Raw genomic sequence first — 24,748 nt, forward strand, 5'->3', positions numbered from 1 at the left:
AATTTTATTTCTCAATGATTTGATCTCTTTATCCACTCTGGATAACTTCTCCAGACTCTCTTGCCAAGCTTCCCTTTCCTTTTCCCATTTCTCTTCTAGCTCTCTTGTGAGAGCCTTTTTGATTTCCTCTATGAGAGTCTTGTGTATTGAGGAACAGATCATATCCCCCTTAGGGGATTCCTCTGGGGACAGTCTGCTTTTAGTCTCCTCAGGGTTTGAAGTCTGCTCTCTCTCCATACAGAAGCTGTCAATGGTTAGAGCCCTTTTGAATTTTTTGTTCATTTTGTCAGAGCAGAATCAAAGAAAACAAATTGACAAGAGAAACAGTTGGTCTGTTTCTGGGGGGGGAGGGATGGAGCTGGATGGTGTTACTGTGGGAGACAGCATCGAGGCACTAACAGGACAGAGATGGCTGTGCTGAGTCTGCACTCTGAGGCTCTAAGAATGCACTGTCACTCCAGGTGGGGGTGGTGGTGACTGGTCCGAGAGACGCTAGCTTTCTGGGGTTTTATTCTTTACCTCCAGTAATTACACCTTCTCTGCTGCTCCTGGTTTCCTGACAAGACGAAATATCCACACTGGGGTAAAAGTCTTTTTGCAGAAACGGAAGAGATCGCACCCCTCCCCCCTCTGTTCTGCAGTGTGAGCTGCCTGTCTGGCTCTGGCTGCCTGCCCTCAGTCTGAGCCCAGTCTGTTTGACCCTCCCCCAAGTAAACACAGACCTTCTCTGGAGAATTTCAAGGATGTCGTCTGTTGGTCATTATTTGTGGGTTTCTTTTCCGGTCAAGCATTAACTCTGAGGCTTGTCATGAAGTATTGAGCTCCGCCTCCATGCTGCCATCTTGGCCAGAAGTCCTAATTTTCTATTTTCAAGATATTTTTCAACTTTCACCTTTGCAAAACCTTGTGTTCCAAATTTTTCTCTCTCCCTCCTCATCTCCCCACTTCGACAGCAAATAATCCAATATAAGTTAAGTGTGTAATTCTTCTAAACATATTTCCACATTTATCATGCTTCACAAGAAAGATCAAAAAGAAAAAATGAGGGAAAAAAGGTAAAAATAGTTGTGATCCACATTCTTTCTGGATGCAAATGGCTCTCCTCATCAAAAGTCTATTGGAATTGACCTGAATTACCCCATTGTTGAAAAGAGCCAGGCCCATCACAGTTGATAATCACATAATCTTGTTGCTATGCACAGTGTTCTCTTGGTTCTACTCATTTCATTTAGTTCATATAAGTCTCTCCAGGCCATTCTGAAATTATCCTGCTGGTAGTTTCTTATAGAACAACAATATTCCATTGCATTCACATACCATAAGTTATTCAGTCATTCCCCAAATGATGGGCATCCATTCAGTTTCCAGCAAGAAACAAATTCTGAAGTCCTGTCTCCTCATGAAGGCTTCTTGGGAGTCATCTTTCTTCTATGAACTACCATTGTGTTCTGTTCCTTTCATTTTATACATTTTCACCTTAGACCATCTGTCATGATTTATGTGTGCACATAGCCTTCCCTACTGAAGTATAGACTCCATTAGGGAAGCAACTGTGTCATATTCTTTTCTGAGGCTTCAACAACACCAAGCCTTGAACAAAGTAGACACTAAAACAGTATTTGTAAACTACTTGCATGAATAAATTTTGAAAATATTACTTCATTATAAAATCTGGAACATCATTATTATTAATCATTTGGAAGTGCTGTGAGCTCTTTGAAGGGAAAGAATTCTATGCTTGAAAACCCTATCCTTATCAGTCTGATGTTAGGAAATTTATTTCAACATATTGTATTCATGCTCACATGAGCATCTGTTTGTTTCAGTGCATCTGCAATCTCATTGACATGGGCACTTCCTCCAAAGGTGGACTTACTACATACCATCATTATCTTTTCTTTCCATGATTATCATTATCTTAGACTTCTTTGTCATTGTTGCATCATACTGCAAGGATGTTATATTCACGAGGAAGCAGCTGAGGTACAGTAGAAAGAGCACTCACTCTGGATTTTCAAGGATTTTGTGTTCAAATCTTGTCTCTGAAGCTGGACAGGTCACAGCCTTTCTACTGGAAAAAAAAAAGGTTGGACTGGATGGTCTTTGCGGTCCCTCCTGCTTTAGATCTGGAATCTCCTATGATCTTATGGGTCTCTCTCTCTCTCTCTCTCTCTCTCTCTCTCTCTCTCTCTCTCTCTCTCTCTCTCTCTCTCCTCTATATGTGTGTTTTAATCAAGCAATAAGCATTTCTTACATAACTATTTTATGCCAGATGCACTATGCTGGATACTTTTCATATAGTCAACAAATAAACACTGTGGGATCTATATTTTTTAGTCAATTATGGGACAACTGTATGAAGAAATAAGTTGTTGTAGATTGTTGTTTGTGAACTCTTTCATGCTCCCTTCTCAATCCTTCCAGATGCCTTTCCTGTGTGCATCTAATCTTTAAAAGGGTTTTATCTAGAACCAATATATGAATCAATAATAATCAGTATACTCTTGCTTTTCTTTCTTTTTTTACTCAAAATAATAGGGTATTATCAATTGGGGAATGGCTAAATAAATTGTGGTATGTGATTATGATGGAATATTTTGTTCTGTGAGAAATGATGAGCAGGATGCTCTCAGAAAAAACTGAAATGAAATGCACTGTGTACACAGTAATAGAAATGTTCTGGAATGATCAGCTGTGAATGACTTTGTTATTTTCAACAGTACAATGATCCATGATAACTCTGAAGGACTTATGAAAAATCCTATCCATACACAGAAAAAAGAATTGATTGTGTCTGAATACAGAATGAGACTCTCTCTCTTTTCTTTGTACTTTATTTTTCTTGAGGGTTTTTAGAAGGAGAATCTATGGTTTTTGGGGGGAATTTTCTTTCACAAGATGACTTTCATGGAAATGTTTTGCATAACTTCACATGAGCTTTCTTAATGAGGGCTAGGTCTGGGAATAAGGAAGAGAATCTAGAAACCAAAATTTTAAAAACAAATGTAAGAAATGGTTTTAAATATAACTGGGGGAAATAAAAATATTAAAGAAAAAAAGAATGGGGTACAAGATTTTTCCAAACATTTTTAATTCTCCCCCATAGATACCTTGACAACCAAGATGCTTTGATACCCTCAAAATTATCACCTCTGTTTATATTAGTCTGGCCCAATTTTTATTTTATTTTTGTGAAATTTCTGCAGTACTTTAAAAACATCTAAATTTAATGTTATGCGTTAGCTTTACTATTATTAAAGGAGAAAATAATTTGTTAGATAGTGAAACATTCTCAGTAAAATAAATTAGGTGCAAAAAAACAAACAAGTAAAAAAAAACTGAAACCCAGTATTTAATTAACTCAAAGACCCCAAATAATGAGGTAAGAATTCACATTATTTGACAAAACTACTGGCATAAATTAGGTTTGGACTGACAGTTCACAACATATACCAAGATAAGCTCCATGACAGATATAAAAGGTCACATCAAAAACAAATTAGAGAAGCAAGAAAGAAATTACCTTTCAAAGGCTATGGATAGAAGGAAAGTACATGAATAAATGAAGAATAGAGAAGATTACAGAAAATGAAATGGACAATTTTTGATTACATAAAATTGAAGAACTTTTGCCCACAACACACACACAAAACTAAATCAGTTAAAATGAAAAGGGAAAGCATTCATGCATGGGGGTAGAGAATCTTTGCATCTAGTTCTCCTGGAAAAGATTTTATTTCTGAAACATATAGTACATTGTTTAAATGTATAGGAATAAAAAGCCATCTCCCAATTGTTAAATTATCAGAGGAGTATTAATTTAATGCAGAAGTGTCTTATCATAAAAAAATGATAAAAAGGCCAGTTTTAGGGAAATGTGGGAAGATTTGTAAGAGCTTACACATATTGAAGTAGGCAGAATCAGGAGAATAATTTATACAATATTATAAAAATGAACAGGTTTGAAAGACTTAGGAATGCTGATCAATTTAGTGACCAGTCACAAGTCCAGAGGACCCATGATAACCTCCTTATAAAGAGGTGATGGCTTCAAGATTATCGAATGAGACACATATTTTTAGATATGATCATTAAGGGACTTTGTTGTGGTTGACTGTGCAAATTTGTCACATGTTTTGTTTTCTTTTTCAAAGTTATGAAGATAAAAGGGGAAAAATTAGTCCTTGTTAATTAAAAAAAGTTTAAAAACTAAGCACAATGATATCTTTTCCTCCTACATGTTTGTCAGTTGTTTTGGACACTGTGTAATTTTTTTCTAAATGGAAAATTAAATCATCACTAAGAAAGTCAAGAAAGCTGCTCTACTATTGGCAGAGGGGAAGCTCAGTAGGATGACTTTACTTTTATGTAATATTAGCACCCCCAAATTCACATTTGCATTAATATAGATAATGTCTTCCTAGAATGAAAAAGGGGGCAGGGCAACAATTACCACATATATAATATATATATATATATATATATATATATATATATATATATATATATATATATATATAAAGAGAGAGAGAGAGAGAGAGAGAGAGAGAGAGAGAGATAAAATTAGGAAGAAAACTATTCATCACATACACATACACACACACTTCCTCACAGTACTAAAATACCTCACTTGGATTCTCTATCATGCTTTCAACCAACTGCCTCTGATGTCTGTATGGAAATTTCTATCATTACTATAGCAAGTATCGATACCTATTATGCTTGTAATTTATTTCTCTATTTCTTCTTTCTGTTTCAGTGGCATTTAATATACTTCTTTCATAGGCTGGCCCACACCTTTCATCCCTGCCACTGGGGATAAGCTCAGGCTTATTATGGTTTGCTTGAGTTTAGGAATTCTGAGCCAATTCATGTTGTGGGAGGTGCTGCTTCTCCCACAATTCCTGTGTTTATCTGCTCATTAGTGAAAAAGCCAAATGACCCTCTAAGGTGTTTTCCTGACCGGGAAGTTTTTGATTCATTTTGGTTCCATATAGATATTTTCTTTTTTTCTTCTTCTTCTTGTGACCGGTATTACAGGTATTACAGATAATGCAATTGGAGACCAAGAATTAGACCCAGTGGAAGAGAAGTTGCGTTCAAAAATGGAAGAAGAAAAAAAAAGGTACCACTTAATTCTACAAATTGGCAATAAACTTTAATGAAATGTTACATAGTACTATTTCATTAAACCATTCATGCTCTGTGATGAAACTACCAGGAATTCTCTCAAAAAGTTCCCATGTCTGTCACTGGTCTAGACAAGTAACCTCTGGGAGCAAGAGATTGACAATGACCTCAAAACCCAATATTTTTCCCCTTGAATTCTATAATATCTTTCTGTAACAATGAATCATAAGAATACACTTCAAGTCAACTGTTCAGGACACTGAAGTTACATTATTAGAGAGTATGGAATGTCAAAGTATAGCCCTGGATAGTCAATTACAAGAATATGACTTATTCATAGAAGTTAGATTTCTGTATTAAACTGCATAGACAGTTTAGTATTTAAGTTTGGCTTTTTGGTTCTGATCTGTTTCATTAGGCTCATCCCAGAAACAGAGTCCTTTTTGGTATAAATACCTCAGATTCAGAATGTAGTTGTGTTCCCTAACAGTCCCTAATAACTAAAAAAAAATCTGCTTTCCTCCTTGGACCATCTCTGCAGAATTTCCAGTATTCCATCTATCTCTTCTCCTGGGCCATTTAACCCAGCTCAGTGCTCAGGAACTACTGATTTCCCTTTAGCAACTGAGTCAATCTTTTTTTTTTCTTTCACATAATTTCTTTTTATTACCTTTTTTCTAGCCTATTCATCTTGTCTCAATCTCTTCTCCTCCACTTACAGTCTTCCTTTGGTCATTCTTCTTGTTTCCAATATGTCCACCCCAGGATTACCTTGTCTTTTGTTGGATGACTTTACTTTTATGTAATATTAGCACCCCCAAATTCACATTTGCATTAATATAGATAATGTCTTCCCTAGAATGAAAAAAGGGGGCAGGGCAACAATCACCACACACACACACACACACACACACACACACATATATATATATAAAATTAGGAAGAAAACTATTCATCACATACACATACACACACACTTCCTCACAGTACTAAAATACCTCACTTGGATTCTCTATCATGCTTTCAACCAACTGCCTCTGATGTCTGTATTTGTTTCCCCATAGTCTATCCTCACCAGCTCAGATTTTTTTGTGAATTCCCAGACATCAGAGAAAAAACTTAGATTCGACAGAAGTTCTTCCACTAGTGTGAAGAGTACTTCTGCTTTTGAAGCACCAAGCTGTACTGGCAGCTCCCCCGGGATCTGACAAGTGGAATGAACGTTGGCACAGGTCCCTTAGGTGGTGATTTTTGATGCAGCCAACATACTGATTCCTCTCCATTTCACCACAGCTACAAAAATATGTTCACTCGCCTGAAAGGCCTAAAGGTTGAAATCGAGCACCTGCAGCTGTTAATGGAGAAAGCCAAGGTGAAACTGAAAAAGGAGTTTGAAGTTTGGTGGATAGAAGAGGCGGCAAATCTACAGGTACCTTGTAGCTACCCCCCCTGAGCCCCTGAGCCACTTGTCAGAAAAATGTCAGGGCAGTGCTGGGAGGAGAAGCCTCCAGAGGGCAAATGGCTTTCAGCTTCACTTCAGGGGGTGTAGATGTAGAAACTGACCCTTCCTGGGAAAAGAACAAACCTAGAGAGGTCTCCTACCCCTTGGTAACTCTTAATTCTCATAGCCTGGGGAAAAGCTATTCTCTTAAAGTAATGATGAGTGCAGAAAGTTAACACTCAAGCACTTCACTGTTTCAGTGGCTAACAAGCATTTTGTACACAGAAAACAATTGAAAAATCAAAAGGGCCACCATTACTTCTCATATGATTCTTTCTAGGACTGCCATAAATGCTAAATTAAACTGTCAAATTAGTATTAGTGTTAAACAGTGGAGTGGTAAGAACATGTGCATGTATTTGCATAAGTATATAAATATATGTGTATATATGTGAAAACATATATATACACACACATATTTATGCGTGTATATATCTAACCTTTGAGTTTCTTTGCATCTTGTGTTTTGTTGTTATTTTCAGATATATCACCATGTTGAATTCCACAGATGTAAAGAATTTTGTAGCTAGAGAATACATATATTATCCAACATTTTTCTTTTACAAAACAGCAAAGTGACCCAAAGAAATGAGATGATTTGTCCAAAGACAAAGTCCCCAATAGAGCCAAGACCAGAACCTCTATCTCATGTCAGACAAAGCTGCTGATGCATCAAACACTATGCATCCTAACATACTGCCACAGAGCTGCCTGAGTCACTGAGAGGTTACTGTGTGTTGGATTTTAATTCAGTAACTCCAGTAACCAGACCCTGAAACATATTATCCTGGGAGACGGTGTACCACCATTTATCAAGGACCAGATAAAACCCAAGTGGTACAAGTTCTACTAGGCCATCTCTAAGATTCCTTTTAGCTCATGTCCTGCGAATCTTACAACAGGAAAGCAAACTAGTTGGTATGCAGGGTTCTGATTTCAGTGCTCAGCCTTGACTTATGGCCTGAAGCTCTAAAGTTAATAGGCAACCCTAGATAGCCCCAACTGCTGATGGATTTTGGGTTCCTAAAACTAGAATAGAGCTCTAAAAATGTCTAAAAGACTCTGTGTGGAGAGCTATGGCAGCACCCCAGAGGATATACATCTTAGTTATGTTGGTATTTGAGGGGAAGGAGGAAGGAGAGATGGGGAAGACTGGTCATCTGTAGTATCCTTTTAAGTTTCTTTTTTTCTCATATGTTTTCTTATTTGATCCTCACAACAATCCTATGAGATAGATAAGACATATTAATCCTATTTAATACTGAAGGGAAGGAACTAAGGACCAAGGAAGTTAAGTAACTGCCCAAGAATACAAAACTAATCAGTTCTAAAGTTGGGACTGGAATCTTTATTAATAATAACTGACATTTCTATAGTGCTTTAAAGTTGTCAAACCTTTTTGTTTAGATTATTTATTTGAGCCTCACAACAATCGTGTGAGTTTTACAGATGAGGAAGGCAAGGCTCAGAGAGGTTAGGTAATTGTCTCCAACTAGTAAATGTCACAAGTAGAATTCATTTTAAGTTTTATACTCTATCCTCTGTGTCATCCTGCCTAATGGTTCCAAACACATGTTTATTCTTCTAGAACAGAAAAGTCAATACCTTCCACCCCCATGTGCAACCTCCTGGATTTTGTCCTAGACCCACCCCCAACATAACATTTTATTTGAATTACCTTCAATGTGAATTTCTAGCACCAAATCTCATAAAATCTTTGCATTCGATTACACCAGGACATGATGGTGGGGCAAAAACATGCAACAGGAATACTTGGATAGTCCAGGAACTGAAGAGTACTACAGGACTTTACAAATATTATCTGATTTGATCCCTAAAAAAAAATCTGGCAGGTTAGTTATATTAATAGTAGGGATCCTCAATTTGTCCCTTCTCAGACATAGGTCAATTGAATCAACAAGTAAACAAAAAGAAAAGAAATGAAGGATCTGTACATAATAGCCCTTTAGAGACTATTAAAGGAGAATAGAAAAAATATACCTATTCTCAGGTGAATATTTGCACATTTGCACACACACACAAAGAAAATTATCATTTATTAGAGCATAAAACCTACCAAAAATCCATAAAAACAAATAATTTAATCATCTTTTAACAATCATGATGGCTCAAATTAAATAATATAAATAAAAAGGTTTGACAACTTTAAAGCACCACAGTTTTTGAACTGATTAGATTTGTACAGATAAGGGTATCCTACATTAAACATACAATATTCATATTTCCATCACCATAAAGTGATTAATATCTATGCTTGAATATAGCTTAGCCTTTCTCTTAGAAAGGAAGATTTTCGAAAGAGGTCTAGGATAACATCTGCAAGCTTTATGGCTTCAAAAAGGTGAGAGACGCAGTGGAAGGACTCTCTAGTAGGAGGACCTAGGTTGAAATCTTAAGACTGACATTTACTATTGGTGTCACATAATGAAACCTCCCTTGGCCTCAGTTTCCATCTCTTTAAAATAATGGAGTTAATTAAAGAACTGAAATGGTAGAATAGTGGAAGGAAAAAGTACAGCCAAGATCTTTCCCATAATTCTTCCACCAAGATCTAGAAAAAGGACCATCTTGACTGTAAAATCCAAGGAAAAGTCAGAGTGAGTTATTTTTCTAGACAAGAATGGCATAAGAACACAGAGAGAGAGAGAGATCTGGGGATACTTGGGAATGGGTCCAGCTAGGAACAATCATGAGGAACATTTCAACATAAGGACTAAAAGAGAAATGAGCTGTATACTGGACAAGAAGAGGTCCCAAACACTGGGCAGGACAGTTAGGTGGTGCAGTAAATAGAGTATGAGACTTGGAGACAGGAGGACATGAGATGAAATCCAGCCTAAGAGACTCATTATTTGTGTGACCCTGGAAATCACTCAACTCTGTCTGCCTCAATTCCTCATTGACAAAATGAGCTAGAAAAGCAAATGGCAAACCACTCCAGTATCTTTGCCAAGAAAATACTAAATGGGATCATGAAGAATTGGATATGCCTTGAAAATGACTGAACTACTACAAGGGCACTGGACAAGTCTCACTTCCTCTTTTAAAATTTGGGGCAATTCTTTATTGTTATAAATTGCAGACCTAATGGTGATCTTCATTATTTCAATGAGTTCCTTCATGAGGAGTGCTCCACATCAATCAAAACATAGTTTTAATACCATTCCATCCTTGTACAATTTTAATATGATTAGCACATTTCCAATTCATCAATAATTGTACTCTATAATGTTAGTGTACTTTGGGTCAAATAGAATAACAAAGTTAAGTTCACTATCTATATAACATGTCTGATATTTTTACAAATGCACCTCTTGTTCTTTTAAACTCAACAACATTAAAACTTTGAAGTTAAAAAAAAAGAAGAGATCCCAAAACTACATAGAAAGACCTAACTTTGTACAGAATACAAGAACAGGTACCAAATGGCATCTGTCACTACCTAAGTTCCTGGTCACAGCTCTGGGTGAATTGAGGAAGGTACTGGCAGCTAGAGATTGCTTTCTAGGATCAGATATGATAAAGGGTCCCAGGCTATGTACTAAGCAAAGCTTCAGAAGATGGCAACTGAGCAAGGATCTCAGTTCCAGTCTTCAACCTCCTCCGAAGCCTGTCTATAACCAGATGGGAAACTCAGACAAAGGAGGAGCCCACAGTTCTGTCACTCTGAACCAATGAAGCTTTTTAGCCAATTTATAGTAGCTAGATTCAGAAGCAATCTACTCAGATTTTACCCAAGCAGAGACAAGCCTATAGGTGTGCTGTTAGACTCAAATTCATATCAAGAATTTAGAGGCCTCAGAGCTGATTGGCAGCAACCAGACATTTCCCTGGATCAAATCACTTTGAAGGCACTAGAAATTGTTAGGTACCCAAGAGAGTCTGGACTAACACAAGCCCCAAGAAAGCAACAGCACAAGAATCACAAGAACCTAAGTTCAATGCACTTAATCCTTCCAGAAGTTCATAGAGCCCAGACCTAACATAAATTCTGAAGTCAGAAAATATGTTGGGAAAATGATAAAACAAAAAAAGAATTACACCAAGAAGAGTTATAGATACACTAAAGATACAAACCTAGAAGAAGAGAATGACTACAAAGAAAAACACAGAGCACACATTTAACTAGAATCTACAGAAGAGATTCCATAAGGGACTTTAAAACAGTTAAAAATTATTTTCTAAATAAAAGCATTACAGGGGGAAAATGAAAAAGAAATAACTATGGAAGAAAAAAATTGAAATGGAATTTAGCAACTTGACACAAGAGGTACAAAACTTTGCTGAAACAATAAACTCCCTGAAAACTAAAATGGACCAAATAAGAATAAAATTAAACCATGAGACAAGAAGAAATATCTCAAAAACAAAATCAAAAGATTTTTTTTAAAAAATAAAAGAAAATATAAGGTTTCTCATAGGAAAAACAACTGACCTGAAAAACAGGTTGAGAAAAGATAATTTAATAATTGATTGACTGTCTGAAAGGTATGATCAGAAAAGGAGCTCAGCCCTCATATTCCAAGAAATCATAAAGCAGCCCATATCTCTCTCTGAAACAAAGAACAAAAAGGAAATAGAAAAATACACCAATCGATACCTAAAAGAAACCCTGAAATGAAAACTTCGCAAGAATATTATAGCAAAAATACAGAACTCTCAGATTAAAGGGAAAAACAAAAAGCTACTCCAAGCAGCAGAAAGTAAGAATTCAAGTACTAAAGAACTATGGTCAATATCACACAAGATTTATAAGTCACCAGTGAATGGAGAAAACAACTTAGAAACAATATCCTAGAAGCCAAAAGATACAGACTTGCTATCAAAAATAACTTGCCCAACAAACCTGTGTATAATTCTGTAGGGGGGAAAATGGATTTTTAATGAAATAGAGGCGAGCATTCCTGATCAAAAGACCAGATGCATAAAAATTTTGAAATACAAACATAGGAGTCAAGAAAAATGTAAAAAGGTAAACATGAACAATCATAATGGACTAAATAAGAAAAATAGCATAAAGAGATAATGCATGTATCTCCTCAGAACTCTTGTCTTCATCAGTGATCATAGAGAGAGTCCAATTAGAAGGAGGATTTGGGAGAGGGGCTTCTGTTTTGTTTGGTCATCTTAAAGAATGGAAAGGGAGGAGAAGAGGAATAAATGGTAGGGAATATAAGGAGAAGAGTTATAAGAGAAAATTATCTCACATAATTGGCAATTGTATATAATGGAGAAGAAAAGAAGTAGGGGAAAGATACAAATGACATGAGTCGCACTCTAATCTGAGCTTGTCAAAGGAAGGAAGAATACTCACACATGCAACATACAATTGGGTCTAAAAATACATATTATTCTTAATATTGAAACAAGAGGCAAAGAATAGAAAGGGAAGGGAAAACTAAGAGGGATGGGATAGTAAGGGAAAGATTAGCTTAAGCAATCTAATTAATAAAGTGGATTTAAAAGAGAGATTTGAAAGAAAGGATAAGAATCTGCTATTGGGCTATGGGAAAGGGAAAGAGAACAGAAGCAGATTACACTGATTAGAACACTGATGCTGAGCTTACTCATTCTTTGTCACCATCCTCTTCTTTATAAACAGGAGGTGGGAAACAAAGGAAATGTAATAAAATAGGATAAAAGGAAATATACAATTAATAATCATAACTGTAAATGGGATGAACTCACCCAAGATCCAAAAATATATTGTTCACAAGAAACACACTCAAAATAAATATTTACACAGAGTTAAAATAAGGCTCAGGAGCAAATTTTATTATGCCTCAGCTGAAATAAAAACTTAAGAAATTTAATCAAGTGGCCAACAATGATTCCAGAGGTCTAATAATGAAGTGTGCTACCCATCTCCAAGCAGACAGATTCCAAGTACAGCATGAGATAAATACTTTTGGACATGGCCAATGTAAGAATTTGTTGTGGTTGAATATGTATGTTCTGTAAGAGTTTTGTTTTAAGAAGTAGAAATGGAAGGAAAAATAATGCTAACTAATTGACAAAAAATTAAAATGGAAGCTACATTAAAATTAAAATTGACTTATAAGGCCCTGAGGTTTTTCCCCCCCCTCTACAATTATGATTTTTTGAAAATCAGAAGACAGGTTTCAGTGTAAAAATACAACAAGAGAAACGATCTGAAGAGGATGAAATTAATCAGTATCAGAAAGTTGAAGGATGGAATAAAGATTGGCTAAACCAGACTGAGGATAATCAATGAGCCTCAAACTCATTGGTGAGTTAGAGAGATTTCTACCCCCAAGTATGTTAAGATTTCCCCCAGTGGAATGGGAAAATGAGAATAATTTGTTCCAAAATCCATGAAGATGACTAAAGTTGGCTTTGTGAAATACTTAGAGCTTGGCCAGACATTGAAGACTCCAAGATCATCCACTGCATCCCAGGCTTTTGTAAGTTGTCCTGACACTTGTCTTGTGATTGGACTTGATGACTGTGGAAGAGGAAGTGAGGTTGATAATTTTGTGTACTTCAATCTAATTCATGTACAAGTCATCATCCACTATTTTACTCTAATATCATGATATCATTGGTCCTCTTTGAAAACAAAGTACAAACAATAGTAATATGATGCAAAGGAGGAAGAAAGGAACACTAAACAATTGAAACTAAAGGGGGAAAATGAGACAGCTGGATAGAAACCTTGTGGAGGAACCATCTTTTTGGCCTTCAGGAACTGTTCATCCAGTAAAGCTTAGAGGAAGAAGAGAAGAATGGTGGTTGGTGACTTTCTACTGAAGTACATTGAATTATTTTATTAAACTGATAGCAACAATAGAGAGGCCATATCTTCCTAATATAACACTAAAACTAATTTCTGATGACTTGTGTAGACTCAAATAGATGGGAGGAACTCAGAAAACATTACCAAAAATTAGGAAGGCTAGAGTAAAAAATTTTAAATATTAGAATTCTATGTGGTGCATCGCTGCTGACTAAAAAAGGCAAAAAGATTCAGAATAGCAAAACAGATTTGAGTAGTTGAAAATGAACATTGACATTTTAGGTCATGTCTTAAAACAGGAATTATAGAAATTATAGAAAAAGAGCACTTTACAAAGGCTAGTAAGAATTTATTTATAAGGAGTTTTGCAAATCCAATCAAAAAAGATTTTAAACTTTAAAAAAAGAGGAGAGAAAATTGTCCACATACACTCATCATGATGGATACCATGTAGAGTAGGTACAATATAGAAAGAATTACTATTGAGATTAATTTTGATAAACATCATCTGCTATGTGCCAGGAATTGTATGAAGTGCTGTGATGCTAATTGAACAGTGATCATAGTCCTTCCCCTCGATTGCATTGGAATTCTCCAAAATAAGATGCCCAGAAGTTCAAAGATCACACAATCCAAGAAGGAAACCAATAATAAAACCTCAATTATCCATACCCCCCCAAAATGCACAAAATGAAAGTAATAAAGAAAGGTAATACAAGAAGTCAGATCTGATCTCATAGAAGAAATCACTCAACATTTATTCAGTGGCTATTATAAGCCAGGCAAATATGCTAAGCACTAGGGCTACAAAAAAAGGAATAGTTTTGCTCTCAAAAAACTGATAATCTACTAGGAGAGTCAAAATGTAAAGAATTAATTGCATCCAAACTGTATGCAGAATAAGTAGGAATCAACAGAGGAGGAATGGGGAAAGCCTTCCTGAAGAAGGCAAGACTTTAACTTAGTCTTGAAGGAAATCAGGAAAGCTGGTAGGTAGAGCTGAGGAGGGAAAACAATTTTCGGCTTGTGGGACAGTCAGTGAAAGTGTCCATAATCCTAAAGTGGAACATCCTGTTTGAGAAATAGCTAAGAAGCCAGCACCCTTGGGTTATAGAGTACATGGGGGTTGAGAATGGGAAGCTATAAGACATAAGAAGACTGGAAAGGATGGGGCTTTGAATGTCAAACAGAGGGTTTTATATTTGAACCTAGAGATGAAGGGAAACACTGGAGTTTATTGTTGGAGGGTGAGGGGGAAAGATGATGTGAGACTTAGGCTTTGGGAAAATCACTTTGACAACTGATTGGAAGATGGACTAGGGTGGGGAGAGACTTGTGGAAGGCAGACTAACCAACAGCTTATTGCAATAGTCCAGGTGAGGAGTGACGAGGGCTGTCAGAAGAAAGAAAGGTACCTAAGCAAGACTGCAGGTAGAATTGACAGCTCTTAGAAACAAGTTTGATATGGGAGGATGAGAGAGAGTGAAAAGTCAGCAACAGTTCTCCTAAAAAGCCTGGGGATTTTAGTGGACTACAAACTTAATATCAGTCAATAGTATATAATCTGGATGTTAAAAAAATAGCTAGAGGAATGTTAGCCAATATTAAGTGTTTATCCTATAATAAATGCCATGATATCCTTGGCTAAGGAGATAATAGCTCTGCTCTCCCCTGCTCTGGTCAGAATATATCTGGAGTATTGCGCTCGCTTCTGCCCATGACATTTTAGGAAGAATACTGAGAAGCTGGAGAGGGTCCAGAAGAGTGACCAGGGCAGGGGGGACGAAGGAGAGGGGAGGAGAAAGAAGCATGGGAGAGCAGCATTCAAGCATTTGAAAAGGATCAGTCACAGGGGGCAGATGCAGGAGCAGTGGAAAGAGCTTCCTTTACCTTTATTAGCCATCCAGAAATGGACTGAGCTGCTGCAGAAGACACAGGTCTTCAAGAAAGGATGGAGAGGTATATGACAGAATGACTTCTTTTTTCAGCTGTGGATTGTAATAGATGACCCTTTTAACATGTAATGGGGATTCTATAAAAATTCTTTTTTTTTGGGCCAACAGAAAAAATCCATGCCATCAAATTCTCCCCGGATGCCAGAAACCCCAAAACAGCAGCAACCACAGTCACATCTCTCCAATAAAAGGTAAGGAGAAGGTCTCCCAAGGATGTCAGAATATCCAATAAAGATATTTGACTTCTCTCATTTACTTAAGTTTTTCTTCACTTAAAGGTTTCCTTAGCGATTGGACTGTATCATGAGGATTTAAGAGAGCAAATTGCTTTTCATTTTTAATTAAGAGTAGAAAATCTAGACCAAGGGTTCTTAAGCTTTTTTGTGTCCTAGACCTAGAGTCATAGTCTAGTGAAGCTCCTCTCAGAATAATGTTTTTAAGCACATAAAACAAAATGCATAGGGTCACAAAAGAAACCAATTATACTTAAATAGTGTTTATATATATGTAAATATATATACACATACATACACATACATACACATACATATACATACATACATATATAATATATATATATGTTCACATATGTGTGTATGTGTGTATACACAAAAAGAGAGAGAGAGAAAGATACAGACAGTCAGACCCCAGGTTAAGAAGGTTTGCTCTACATTTAAACTTTGGATATTTCCTTGAAGTAATGTTGTCTTTTTTTGTTTTAAAATTAAGGGTCAATACCCTGGGATAGATCTTAGATGAAATCAGAGACAACTCTGAGCTGCAGAACTTCAAACAGTTATTGAGTGGTAGAAAGCTAAAACTCTTAACTCCTCCCCTATCCTGGCAAAGGAGTGTTTCTGTGTTAGAAATGGAGATAGAGGTGGGCTACCTCTTTTTGCATAAGCTACCACCCATGCAAAAAAAAAAACCAAACAAACAAAAAAACAAAACCAACCTTTGGAAGGTGTGGCCCAAGTGGCCAACAAGTGTTTGGCACCCAGCCTGGACAGATATCTCAATTGGCAGCTAAAATGCACTCCTTGTCCTTAGCAAGGCTTTCATTAAAACTTTGGCAAGTTCCCATAATAGTAGACTAGAAGAGATGCATCTTCTTTTCCCAAGGATCCCAAAAGGACTTCAAAAAGTAAATAACACTTTGTTTTCCTATCGCCCATATTCTGTAAGCTAATAGAGGGACTGACTATTTTCTTTACTTACTATAGTCATGTTGCCAATGACAACAACAGTCCTTGATTCTCAGACTCACCTGAGCATTGCCTGCCTTGTAACTAATCCACTGCTGTTACCATCATCTTAACCATCATATTGGTACAGCCAGAGCTGTCCTTAAGGAGATTCCATTCCTGAGACCACCAATGTCAAGAACTATATTTTGAAATGATGTAGGATGTAGGATGAGACCTGAAATTTCTCACTGAAAATGTGAAATACAAAATGTGAAAATGTGTAAATAGTAATAAGCATTGATCTTGCCCAGTTAGCCATTTCCCTAGACCTTTCAAAAAAAGGAGGCTTGTGATGACTGGACATCCCCAAAAGAGTTTCAGAAAAAGATACAATCTCACCAAAGCTATTTGTTTGGCGGCAATCTGAATTAGAAAAGCAAATCAGGATAATGAATACACATTACAAATGTGCTGTTTGTGGATGATTATTTTATTTCCACATATTCTCAAGAACTCCAAGAAAAGCTAAAGCAATTACACAGGGTTATCCAAACTGATAGATCTAGAAATTAAACATTTTGAAAACAGATGGATTTTCAGTGATCACTAAGCATGATTCAGGTAGAAGGATGAAATAATCGTAAGTCCATAGGATTTGGAGCTAGAAGGAACCTTATAGACCATAAAGTTAGCTCCCTCATATAAGGAACTGAGGCAGAGAGATGTAGTTTTTCCCCAAGGGCATTCACATTAGTAAGTGGATTCTCAAACCCACTGCTCTTTCCACTGTGTCAAACTTCATAGTTATAACTACTTCAGTCATCAGTTTTGTTATCATCATGAGCAGAAAATGGGTCAGAAGTTGCAAAGCATCTACCACATCAGCACAACAGGGGATAAAGTTCCCAATGATCAGGACAGAAATGTTCAGTGTAATATTGAATTGAACTGAACTCCATAAGCTGCAATTTATCCTGTCAAGAGATGCTGTCTGGGTCATGAAGGACTGAGAACAGTAAGTGATTCAATTTATAGTCTAAAACCCAAACAACCATAAATGACTACCAGGAGACTAAAAAATTGGTGAGATGAGTCAGTAGTGTGGCTCTTTGGACCGAAATTTAAATAGTAAGTATGAGGATGTGAGATCATTCATTCTGGTGTTGAGTTTATGGGTGCATGGCAGCGGGGGTTAAAAGGTAGTGCTTAGCAACTGTGCAATTCTGGGACTTTGCATTCCACTGTTGCCTATGGCAAAATTTCACGTGGTGAAAATTAGATTATATGGTCTCTGAAGTTCATAGGTTCGTACATTTAAACTTTAGAGGCCATCTATCCCAACTTTCTCATTTTACATTTAAGAATCTGAGGCCCAGAGATGTCAAATGGCTTGTCCAGGGTCACAAAGCAAGCATCAGAGTGTTTTCCACTTTACCATGCAGCCTCCCGTTCAACTGTAGAAGTCCTGCTCTCTCCACCAAAGAATCCTCCCTTTTGTCTTATTCCTCTCCCAAGTTTTTCTACTAGACCTTGACCTTGAATTTGGAATCTGCAATCTTAAAGCATCTCTGCTATTTTTTCTCTTCCCTCTTCCGGCACTCACTGCAATGAAAGTATACATGCATTTAACACTAGTATGAATAATCTCACATTTAGCATTTACATTTCTGCCCAAATAGCCATTTACTGACTCATCCCACCAACTTTTTGGCCTCCTGGTCAGCCACTTGTGGTTCTTTGTGTTATAGTCTATAAACTAGATCCCTTGGTAGTCACCATTTTAATCCATGACTCGCCCAGCATCTCCTGATAGGATAAATCAACCTTTCAGACATCTATTGTCCCTTCTTTGAATTTTTATTTGTCATGTGATTATCTGCACAGGTTTCTTTCCACTGAATATCATAAGCTGTTGTTCTATGCTTTTTACTTTGGATATATTGAGGGCAGCCTTGTGAAGTTCATTTTAGTTCAGTTCAATGATATTCAATTAAATTCAATTCAACATCACATTGAATATTTCTACCCTGATTCACTGGACAGTTTATACATTGCTGTGCTAATGTGGCAGGAACTGCATGTGTTCTAATGTAAAATAAGTGTGTACATATGTACACAGACATTACATGTGTGTATATGGGGAAGGAGTTTATTTCAAAGAGTAAGGGTTTTAGAAGTAGGCCCAACAGAGACAACTTTGGTCTTAATAAGCCAGCTTGTTCTTGCTTCCAAACAGACCCTGACCCAGTATAAAGGAATCAGTTCAGCAAGGCTAAGAGGTCACACTGATTCTCACATTCTCTGCCAGAAATCTCTGTAAAAAAAAGCCACTGAGCATTCTTAGTAGAAAACTTTGTGCATCCTGCCACCTACTGTCCTGTTATTGTCCAACAGCCCCACTAGCCACAGAGCCACAGAGCCACAGGTACTACATTCACAGAAATTAGCCTTCCAGTAAACACGGTCCTTTAAAAATCAGAAACGAAACTATTTTGATGATGATTTTTCTTTAAAAAAATATCAAATCAACATAAGGAAAAAATCAGAAACAGTATCTCTGTATTTGATAAGTATCAAAACATAAATTACTTGAAAAAAGAACTTTCTGTTTAACAAAAACTACTAAAAAACAGTTCAGCAGAAATTAAGATTAAATCAACATCCTACACCATTTACCACAATAAGTTTATAATGGCTACATGAATATAAAAGATCACACCATTAGAAAAGGACATGATCAGGTGAGTATCGTTCACAGATTGGGGGAGAGTTCTTAACCAAAAAAAAAAAAAAAAAAAGTATGATTCCATTCCCCTTCCACAGAAAAAAGGGATAATTTTGACATGAAAGGTTTTTTTTGACATGAAATATTTTTCCATGGAAAAAAATCACTATTTGTATATAATAAAGAAAATTATTAACTGGGAAAAATCTTTGCATCAGTTATCTTTGATACAGGACTGATGTCTCAGATATATAAATAATTCACATAAATATTTAAAAGAAAGATCCATCCCCTGTTGATCAAAGAATATGAATAGTTGTCAAAAGCAATGCAAACTATTAACAATAATGTGAACATCTGCTCTAAGTCACTGATAGTAAGAGAAATGCCAGCCAAAATATTTCCGAGGTTTCACCTCATATCCAGCCAGGTGGCAAAGGCAAATTATGGAGTGATATGAATTGGCCTAAAGCATTCTGGAAAATAATTCAGAAATCTGCTTTAAAATGACTAAACTATATACCCTCTGAGCTAGAAGTTATCTTTCTGGATATGTACCCTACAGAGGTCAAAAACAGAACAATCCCAAAATACTCATAGCAGTGAGGTTGACGGTAGCAAAAACAAAACAAAACAAAAAAAAAAAAAAAAACTGGAAGCAAATTAAATACCCACTCACTGGGAACTCTCTCCACAAAATATCAAATCAGTATATAAGAAAGATAGAAACAGGACAGAAGTCCCACACTGAGTAATGAACTCTAAGCACCTTTGTGCAGGGGAAGGAAGCAGAGACTGTGGGGAAGAGAGACTGGAGAGAAGAAGGTATCCCTGAGGCTTTGTGAGCATCCTGGGCGAGATGCCCAGGAGGAGCAGAAGGAAGTCCTAAGGATGATCATCACAACTCTTTCAATTAAAAATTAAGAACTTCATCTATGCCTTGAAACAGATGCTACTGAAGACTGACGCTAAGTCCATCATGATATAGGAAGACCTGGAAGCATAATTCTAGTCACTGCACTTAGAGCTGGATGAGGTAAAGGTAGGGCGTGCTATTGATGATCAAACAGCTAACCACATTCATGAGCTCCAGAACCAGCCGGTGGCCTGCCTCCAGGTTTGAAAAAGTTCAGAGGAGCTTCTGGTAGCATTTAACAGGACATGCTGTAAGAAGACAAGTGGGATTTCCTCCAAGCTGTCAAACAAATCAAAAACAATGTGACAGGGCTTCATTGTTCCAGTTCCTGCTGCAGCCTAAGGTCAGCAGTAACATGAGGCACCTTATAAGGGATATTTCTAGTAGAGCCTCAACTTGCTACCAGTTTTCAGCACCCCAAAGATTGACTTCAGAAAGTCCCTGGTGGCAGATAACTGTGCAACACTGATGCAGTGAATGCCATATGAAGATTGCCAGCTTGCCCACTATTAGAAGCTTGCCCACCCTGGAATACTGGCGAACCAACTCATAGAAGAGCAGCCTTAGATGGTGACTTGAGGGCATCATGTGCAGATTTAGTGTCACGTGCCACCAGAATGTATAAGTGAAGGAATTATTTGTGGAGGGAAACATCATATAGAAGGTCAGGGAAGGAAAGAGGTTTGAAACATTACAATTTAAGAGAAAGATAACAAAGTTCAAACAGGCTCCCTCATTAATTCCCCAGCTATATATGTCCAGCCTTCCAAAATCATATCTGTGGGGAGGAGAATGGGCTAGCTCTAGCAGTCCCCTCCCTTCTCATAGAAAATGTAGCTTCACTTTAGCACTAGATCAGGTGCCATGGACCAAGGAATGGGAGAATGGCCTAGAGTTGCGTTGAATCTACTTATTGATTGCTTCCCCCCCAAAAAAAAATTAAAATGAGACAGACCTGAAAAAAATACAGCAAATGAATGTAATGTAATATTATTACATAATAAACAATAAAAATGAAGAATTCAGAGATGCATAGAAAGATGTAAATATAAAGTGAAGCAGGGAAACCAGGAAAATATGCACAATAACTGCCTCAATATAAATGGAAAAACAAAAAGTAAAACTAAATGCTGTATATTTTATTATTGATTTTTTAAAAAGCAAATCAACAGAATAGACTACATAAGGAAAAAATCAGAAGCACTTTAAACTGTATTTGATAACTACCAAAATGTAAATTACTTGAAAAAGAACTTTTTAACAAGAACTGCAAGAAAGCAGTGCAGCAAAAATTAAGTTTAAACCAATATCCTACACAGTACCACAGTAAGTTTATAATGGCTACATAATTATAAAAGGTTGCATCATTAGAAAAGGACATGATCAGGTGAGTACTTTTCACAGATGAGGGGAGAGTTCTTAACCAAAAAATAAAAAAGAAAAGGCATCATTTCCTCCCCCTTTCCCAGGGGGAAAAAAAAAGGATAATTTTGACATGAAATTGAAATTTTTTCCATGGAAAAAAAAATCATTGAAGCTTGGATATGATATAGAAAAGTGTCAACTGGCCAATCTTAACCCAGAAAAGAGTTGAAAAACATGTGCTTCACTTCTCTCTTTGCCATGGTAGACTATGTATAAAATATTAAATATACAGACACAATTTACTGAAACTACTTTTTTTTTTCTTTCTTTCTAAGTCTTTGTTATAAGGGATGGCTCATGGTAGAGTGAAGTGGAGAGATATTCAGAAATTAATGTGAGATAAAATCAAAATATATAAGAAAAAATAAGGTTTTTTAATGGGCCCACATATGATGGGCCCACAATTTCCTTTGTCTCACTGCCAAAAGAGCCCATGAGTTTATTAATGCTACTGTTGGGGCTTGATTTTGGTTGGCATAAAAAAAGGCTAGATGAGTAGAAGAGGAGAAAACAAGTACTTTGTGTGCTATCTAGTTCCAGTATTTATAACTCTTATGGGAATCTCTAAGATGATGCAAGCTCTTTGGAGATTTATTTAAATGAATAGAAAGGCATCTGTTTGAATAGTTAGAGCTGATAGTCCTCAAAATGGTCAATGCATGCAATTGTCATTCTATAGTAATTAATATTGTCAGCATGTTGCTTCAGTATGGAATTTCCCAACATTTTTCTCAGTGACTTTGGTTCCGATAACCAAAGCTCTGCTGAACTAGGAATGAGTTATGCTGGCTTCATATGTAATTTTCCAAAGACTAAATGAATTTATAAATCATCAAAGAAAGACATTTCTCTTGGCTCTTAGGGATAAATCCTGAATTCATTGGCAAACAGCTTTTGTTTTGTTTTGTTTTGTTTGCAGTGAACTGATATCCAGAAAAATTATGCCTTCCCCTCCCCCTCTATCGAAACTCCAAAGAAACAAATTTAACAACCCTAATGTGGAAGAAAGGTTAGTAATTTTTCCTTCTCCTCTGAACACGGATATGGTCAACTGGTATCCACTGACTTTGGGATTTTTGTTTCCCCTAATTTTCTGAATTCATAGAAAACTCAATTAGTTATTCTTCTGTCCTCAACACTCCTCCTCCCACATCACCTGAAGGCAATAAAGTCCTTATCATATCATACTAATCCTAAGTATGAAATCCAGGGCAATAAGCTTATTATTTTAAAATAGCCTCCACCTAACCTTCCAGCCCGTCTGCTAAGTGATATTGCTTTGGTCTTGGGCACCATACCTCCTCCTCAAACACCTTTGCCAGTCTTTGGAAGTATCATGAGTCCAGGATCTACCAAAAACTACACAGCCTTCTTTGCCATCAGTGGTTCATAGGGCATAAGTAAGTATTCACTGAGTAAAAGTCCAATTTAAGAAGAATTAACTAGTATTTGGCTTTCTGTGATTCCAGAAAACTAAGAGGGGAGCCCATCAAAACAAAGTGGTCTGTAAATGCTAATTATTGTTAATTATTGTTATTATTATTATTATTATATTATGTAGCACCTCACCTGAAACACTGTTCTAGTATTCAATTAGTGTGCTCTAATTAGGGAAGAATATGCTTTAGAAAAGTGAACTTTTCCATATAAAATGGTTAATAAATACAGTCAAAGAGTATCTCGCCTGAAGATAAAGTAAAACTGGAGACAGTTAAGCTAAAAACCATATTTGAGGAATAAGTAATAAAAGAACAAATATGAATAATAGCATGAATTCTATAACTATGTTAAAATAATAAATACCCCAAATCTCAGGTTTAAAAAGAGACACAAAAGCAACAAAAACTTTTATTTAGTTTATTAAAATTAACACAGAGAATTTTAAACAAATTGTAAATTTACTCTATCAAGTCCAGTTAACAGATTACTTGGTCAAGAACCATGTTAAGTTCTTTAGGAACAAAGAAACGCAAAAACAATGTCTATTCTCAGGGAGCTTACTTTCTGATGGGAGAGACAACATACAAACAAGGTACATATAGGATAAATTGTAGAAAACCAGAGAGAGAAATTGGAAAAGGCTTCCTGTAGAAAATAGAATTTTAATTTGTTAAAGTTAACATACAGAATTTTAAACAAGTTGTAAATTATTTGGAGTTTATGTACATTCTCATTTTTATTCTCTACTTAATTTGATAGTTATTTTTGTTGGTGGTTAGAAAGAGATCTAGAATGTAAAAGTCAAAATATTAGTCTAGCTCCCTCTTCCCTTCCTTTAAGAAATTATGAGAATAGGTTTGATTCTCCTAGTGCGAGAGAAAGGTTGGTAGATTTTCACTTTATGCAGGCCCAGATGACAGATATAGTACCATTGGGAATGATGGAATCTTTATTCCTGCCTCCACCTTTCCCTGAACTTATTTTTCTTACCAAACTCCTCCTGGCCAACCTGGTACCTAAATGAATTCTGTTCTAGATTTTCATCAACATTGCTTCCACTTTATTTCTGCCATTTCCCTAATTTTAAGATCCTTCCTAGGGTAATACACACCAGTATAAATGAGGATTTGTTCTAGAACACCACAGGAGAACATAAGAGGAAGGGGTCTAATTTATAGATGAAAAGAGTTACAAGTTAACATGTTGTAATGATTCTTATGCTTATTAGTCTCTAATACCATTTATAAGCACCTAAACCTGTTCTTGGTTGGATACCTTTGACCTTTAATAACTTCATTTTGCTTGATATAAATTTTATTTTCTGTGGATTTGCTTCCTTAGCCCTCAATTATGAATCTAGAATATCAGCAAGTAAACAGGGTACTTTCTTCCCATATCTTCACCCCTCCCCAGTGGTTTTTCTAACTATAACTCTGGAAAATTCCTCATGCTCCCCTCTTCCCCATCCAGTGTGAAAATTTTCCCCATTAAGGTGCCAAACCTATCTGACTCACCTCCCAGGATTTAGACCTTCACTTTCTCTACAGATCTGGAGATTTTCATTCTCTGTCCCTCTGAAAACTTGTTTCCCTTGCCTTGCCCCATCCATCCATCCATCATCTCCTTGGTTCTGGCTGACCCATCTGAAGCAAATTTTATTATCCAAATCTTTTCCACTTAGTTCAACCTTA

The 24,748-nt window shown here is 36.5% G+C and overlaps 1 protein-coding gene across 2 annotated transcripts in view; it reads left to right on the forward strand.

Annotated features, from left to right (window-relative positions):
• KIF6 (kinesin family member 6) overlaps window positions 1-24,748 on the forward strand; it is a 466,898-nt gene that overhangs the window by 423,267 nt on the left and 18,883 nt on the right. For both annotated transcript variants that reach the window (XM_074311016.1, XM_074311015.1), the window contains exons 17-20: window positions 5,041-5,125; window positions 6,424-6,559; window positions 15,473-15,555; window positions 22,537-22,626. In XM_074311016.1, coding sequence (XP_074167117.1) covers window positions 5,041-5,125; window positions 6,424-6,559; window positions 15,473-15,555; window positions 22,537-22,626 — 394 coding nt within the window. The remainder of the gene's footprint in view (window positions 1-5,040; window positions 5,126-6,423; window positions 6,560-15,472; window positions 15,556-22,536; window positions 22,627-24,748) is intronic.

The sequence above is a fragment of the Sminthopsis crassicaudata genome, chromosome 4, assembly GCF_048593235.1.
Source record: "Sminthopsis crassicaudata isolate SCR6 chromosome 4, ASM4859323v1, whole genome shotgun sequence".
NCBI lineage: Eukaryota > Metazoa > Chordata > Mammalia > Dasyuromorphia > Dasyuridae > Sminthopsis > Sminthopsis crassicaudata.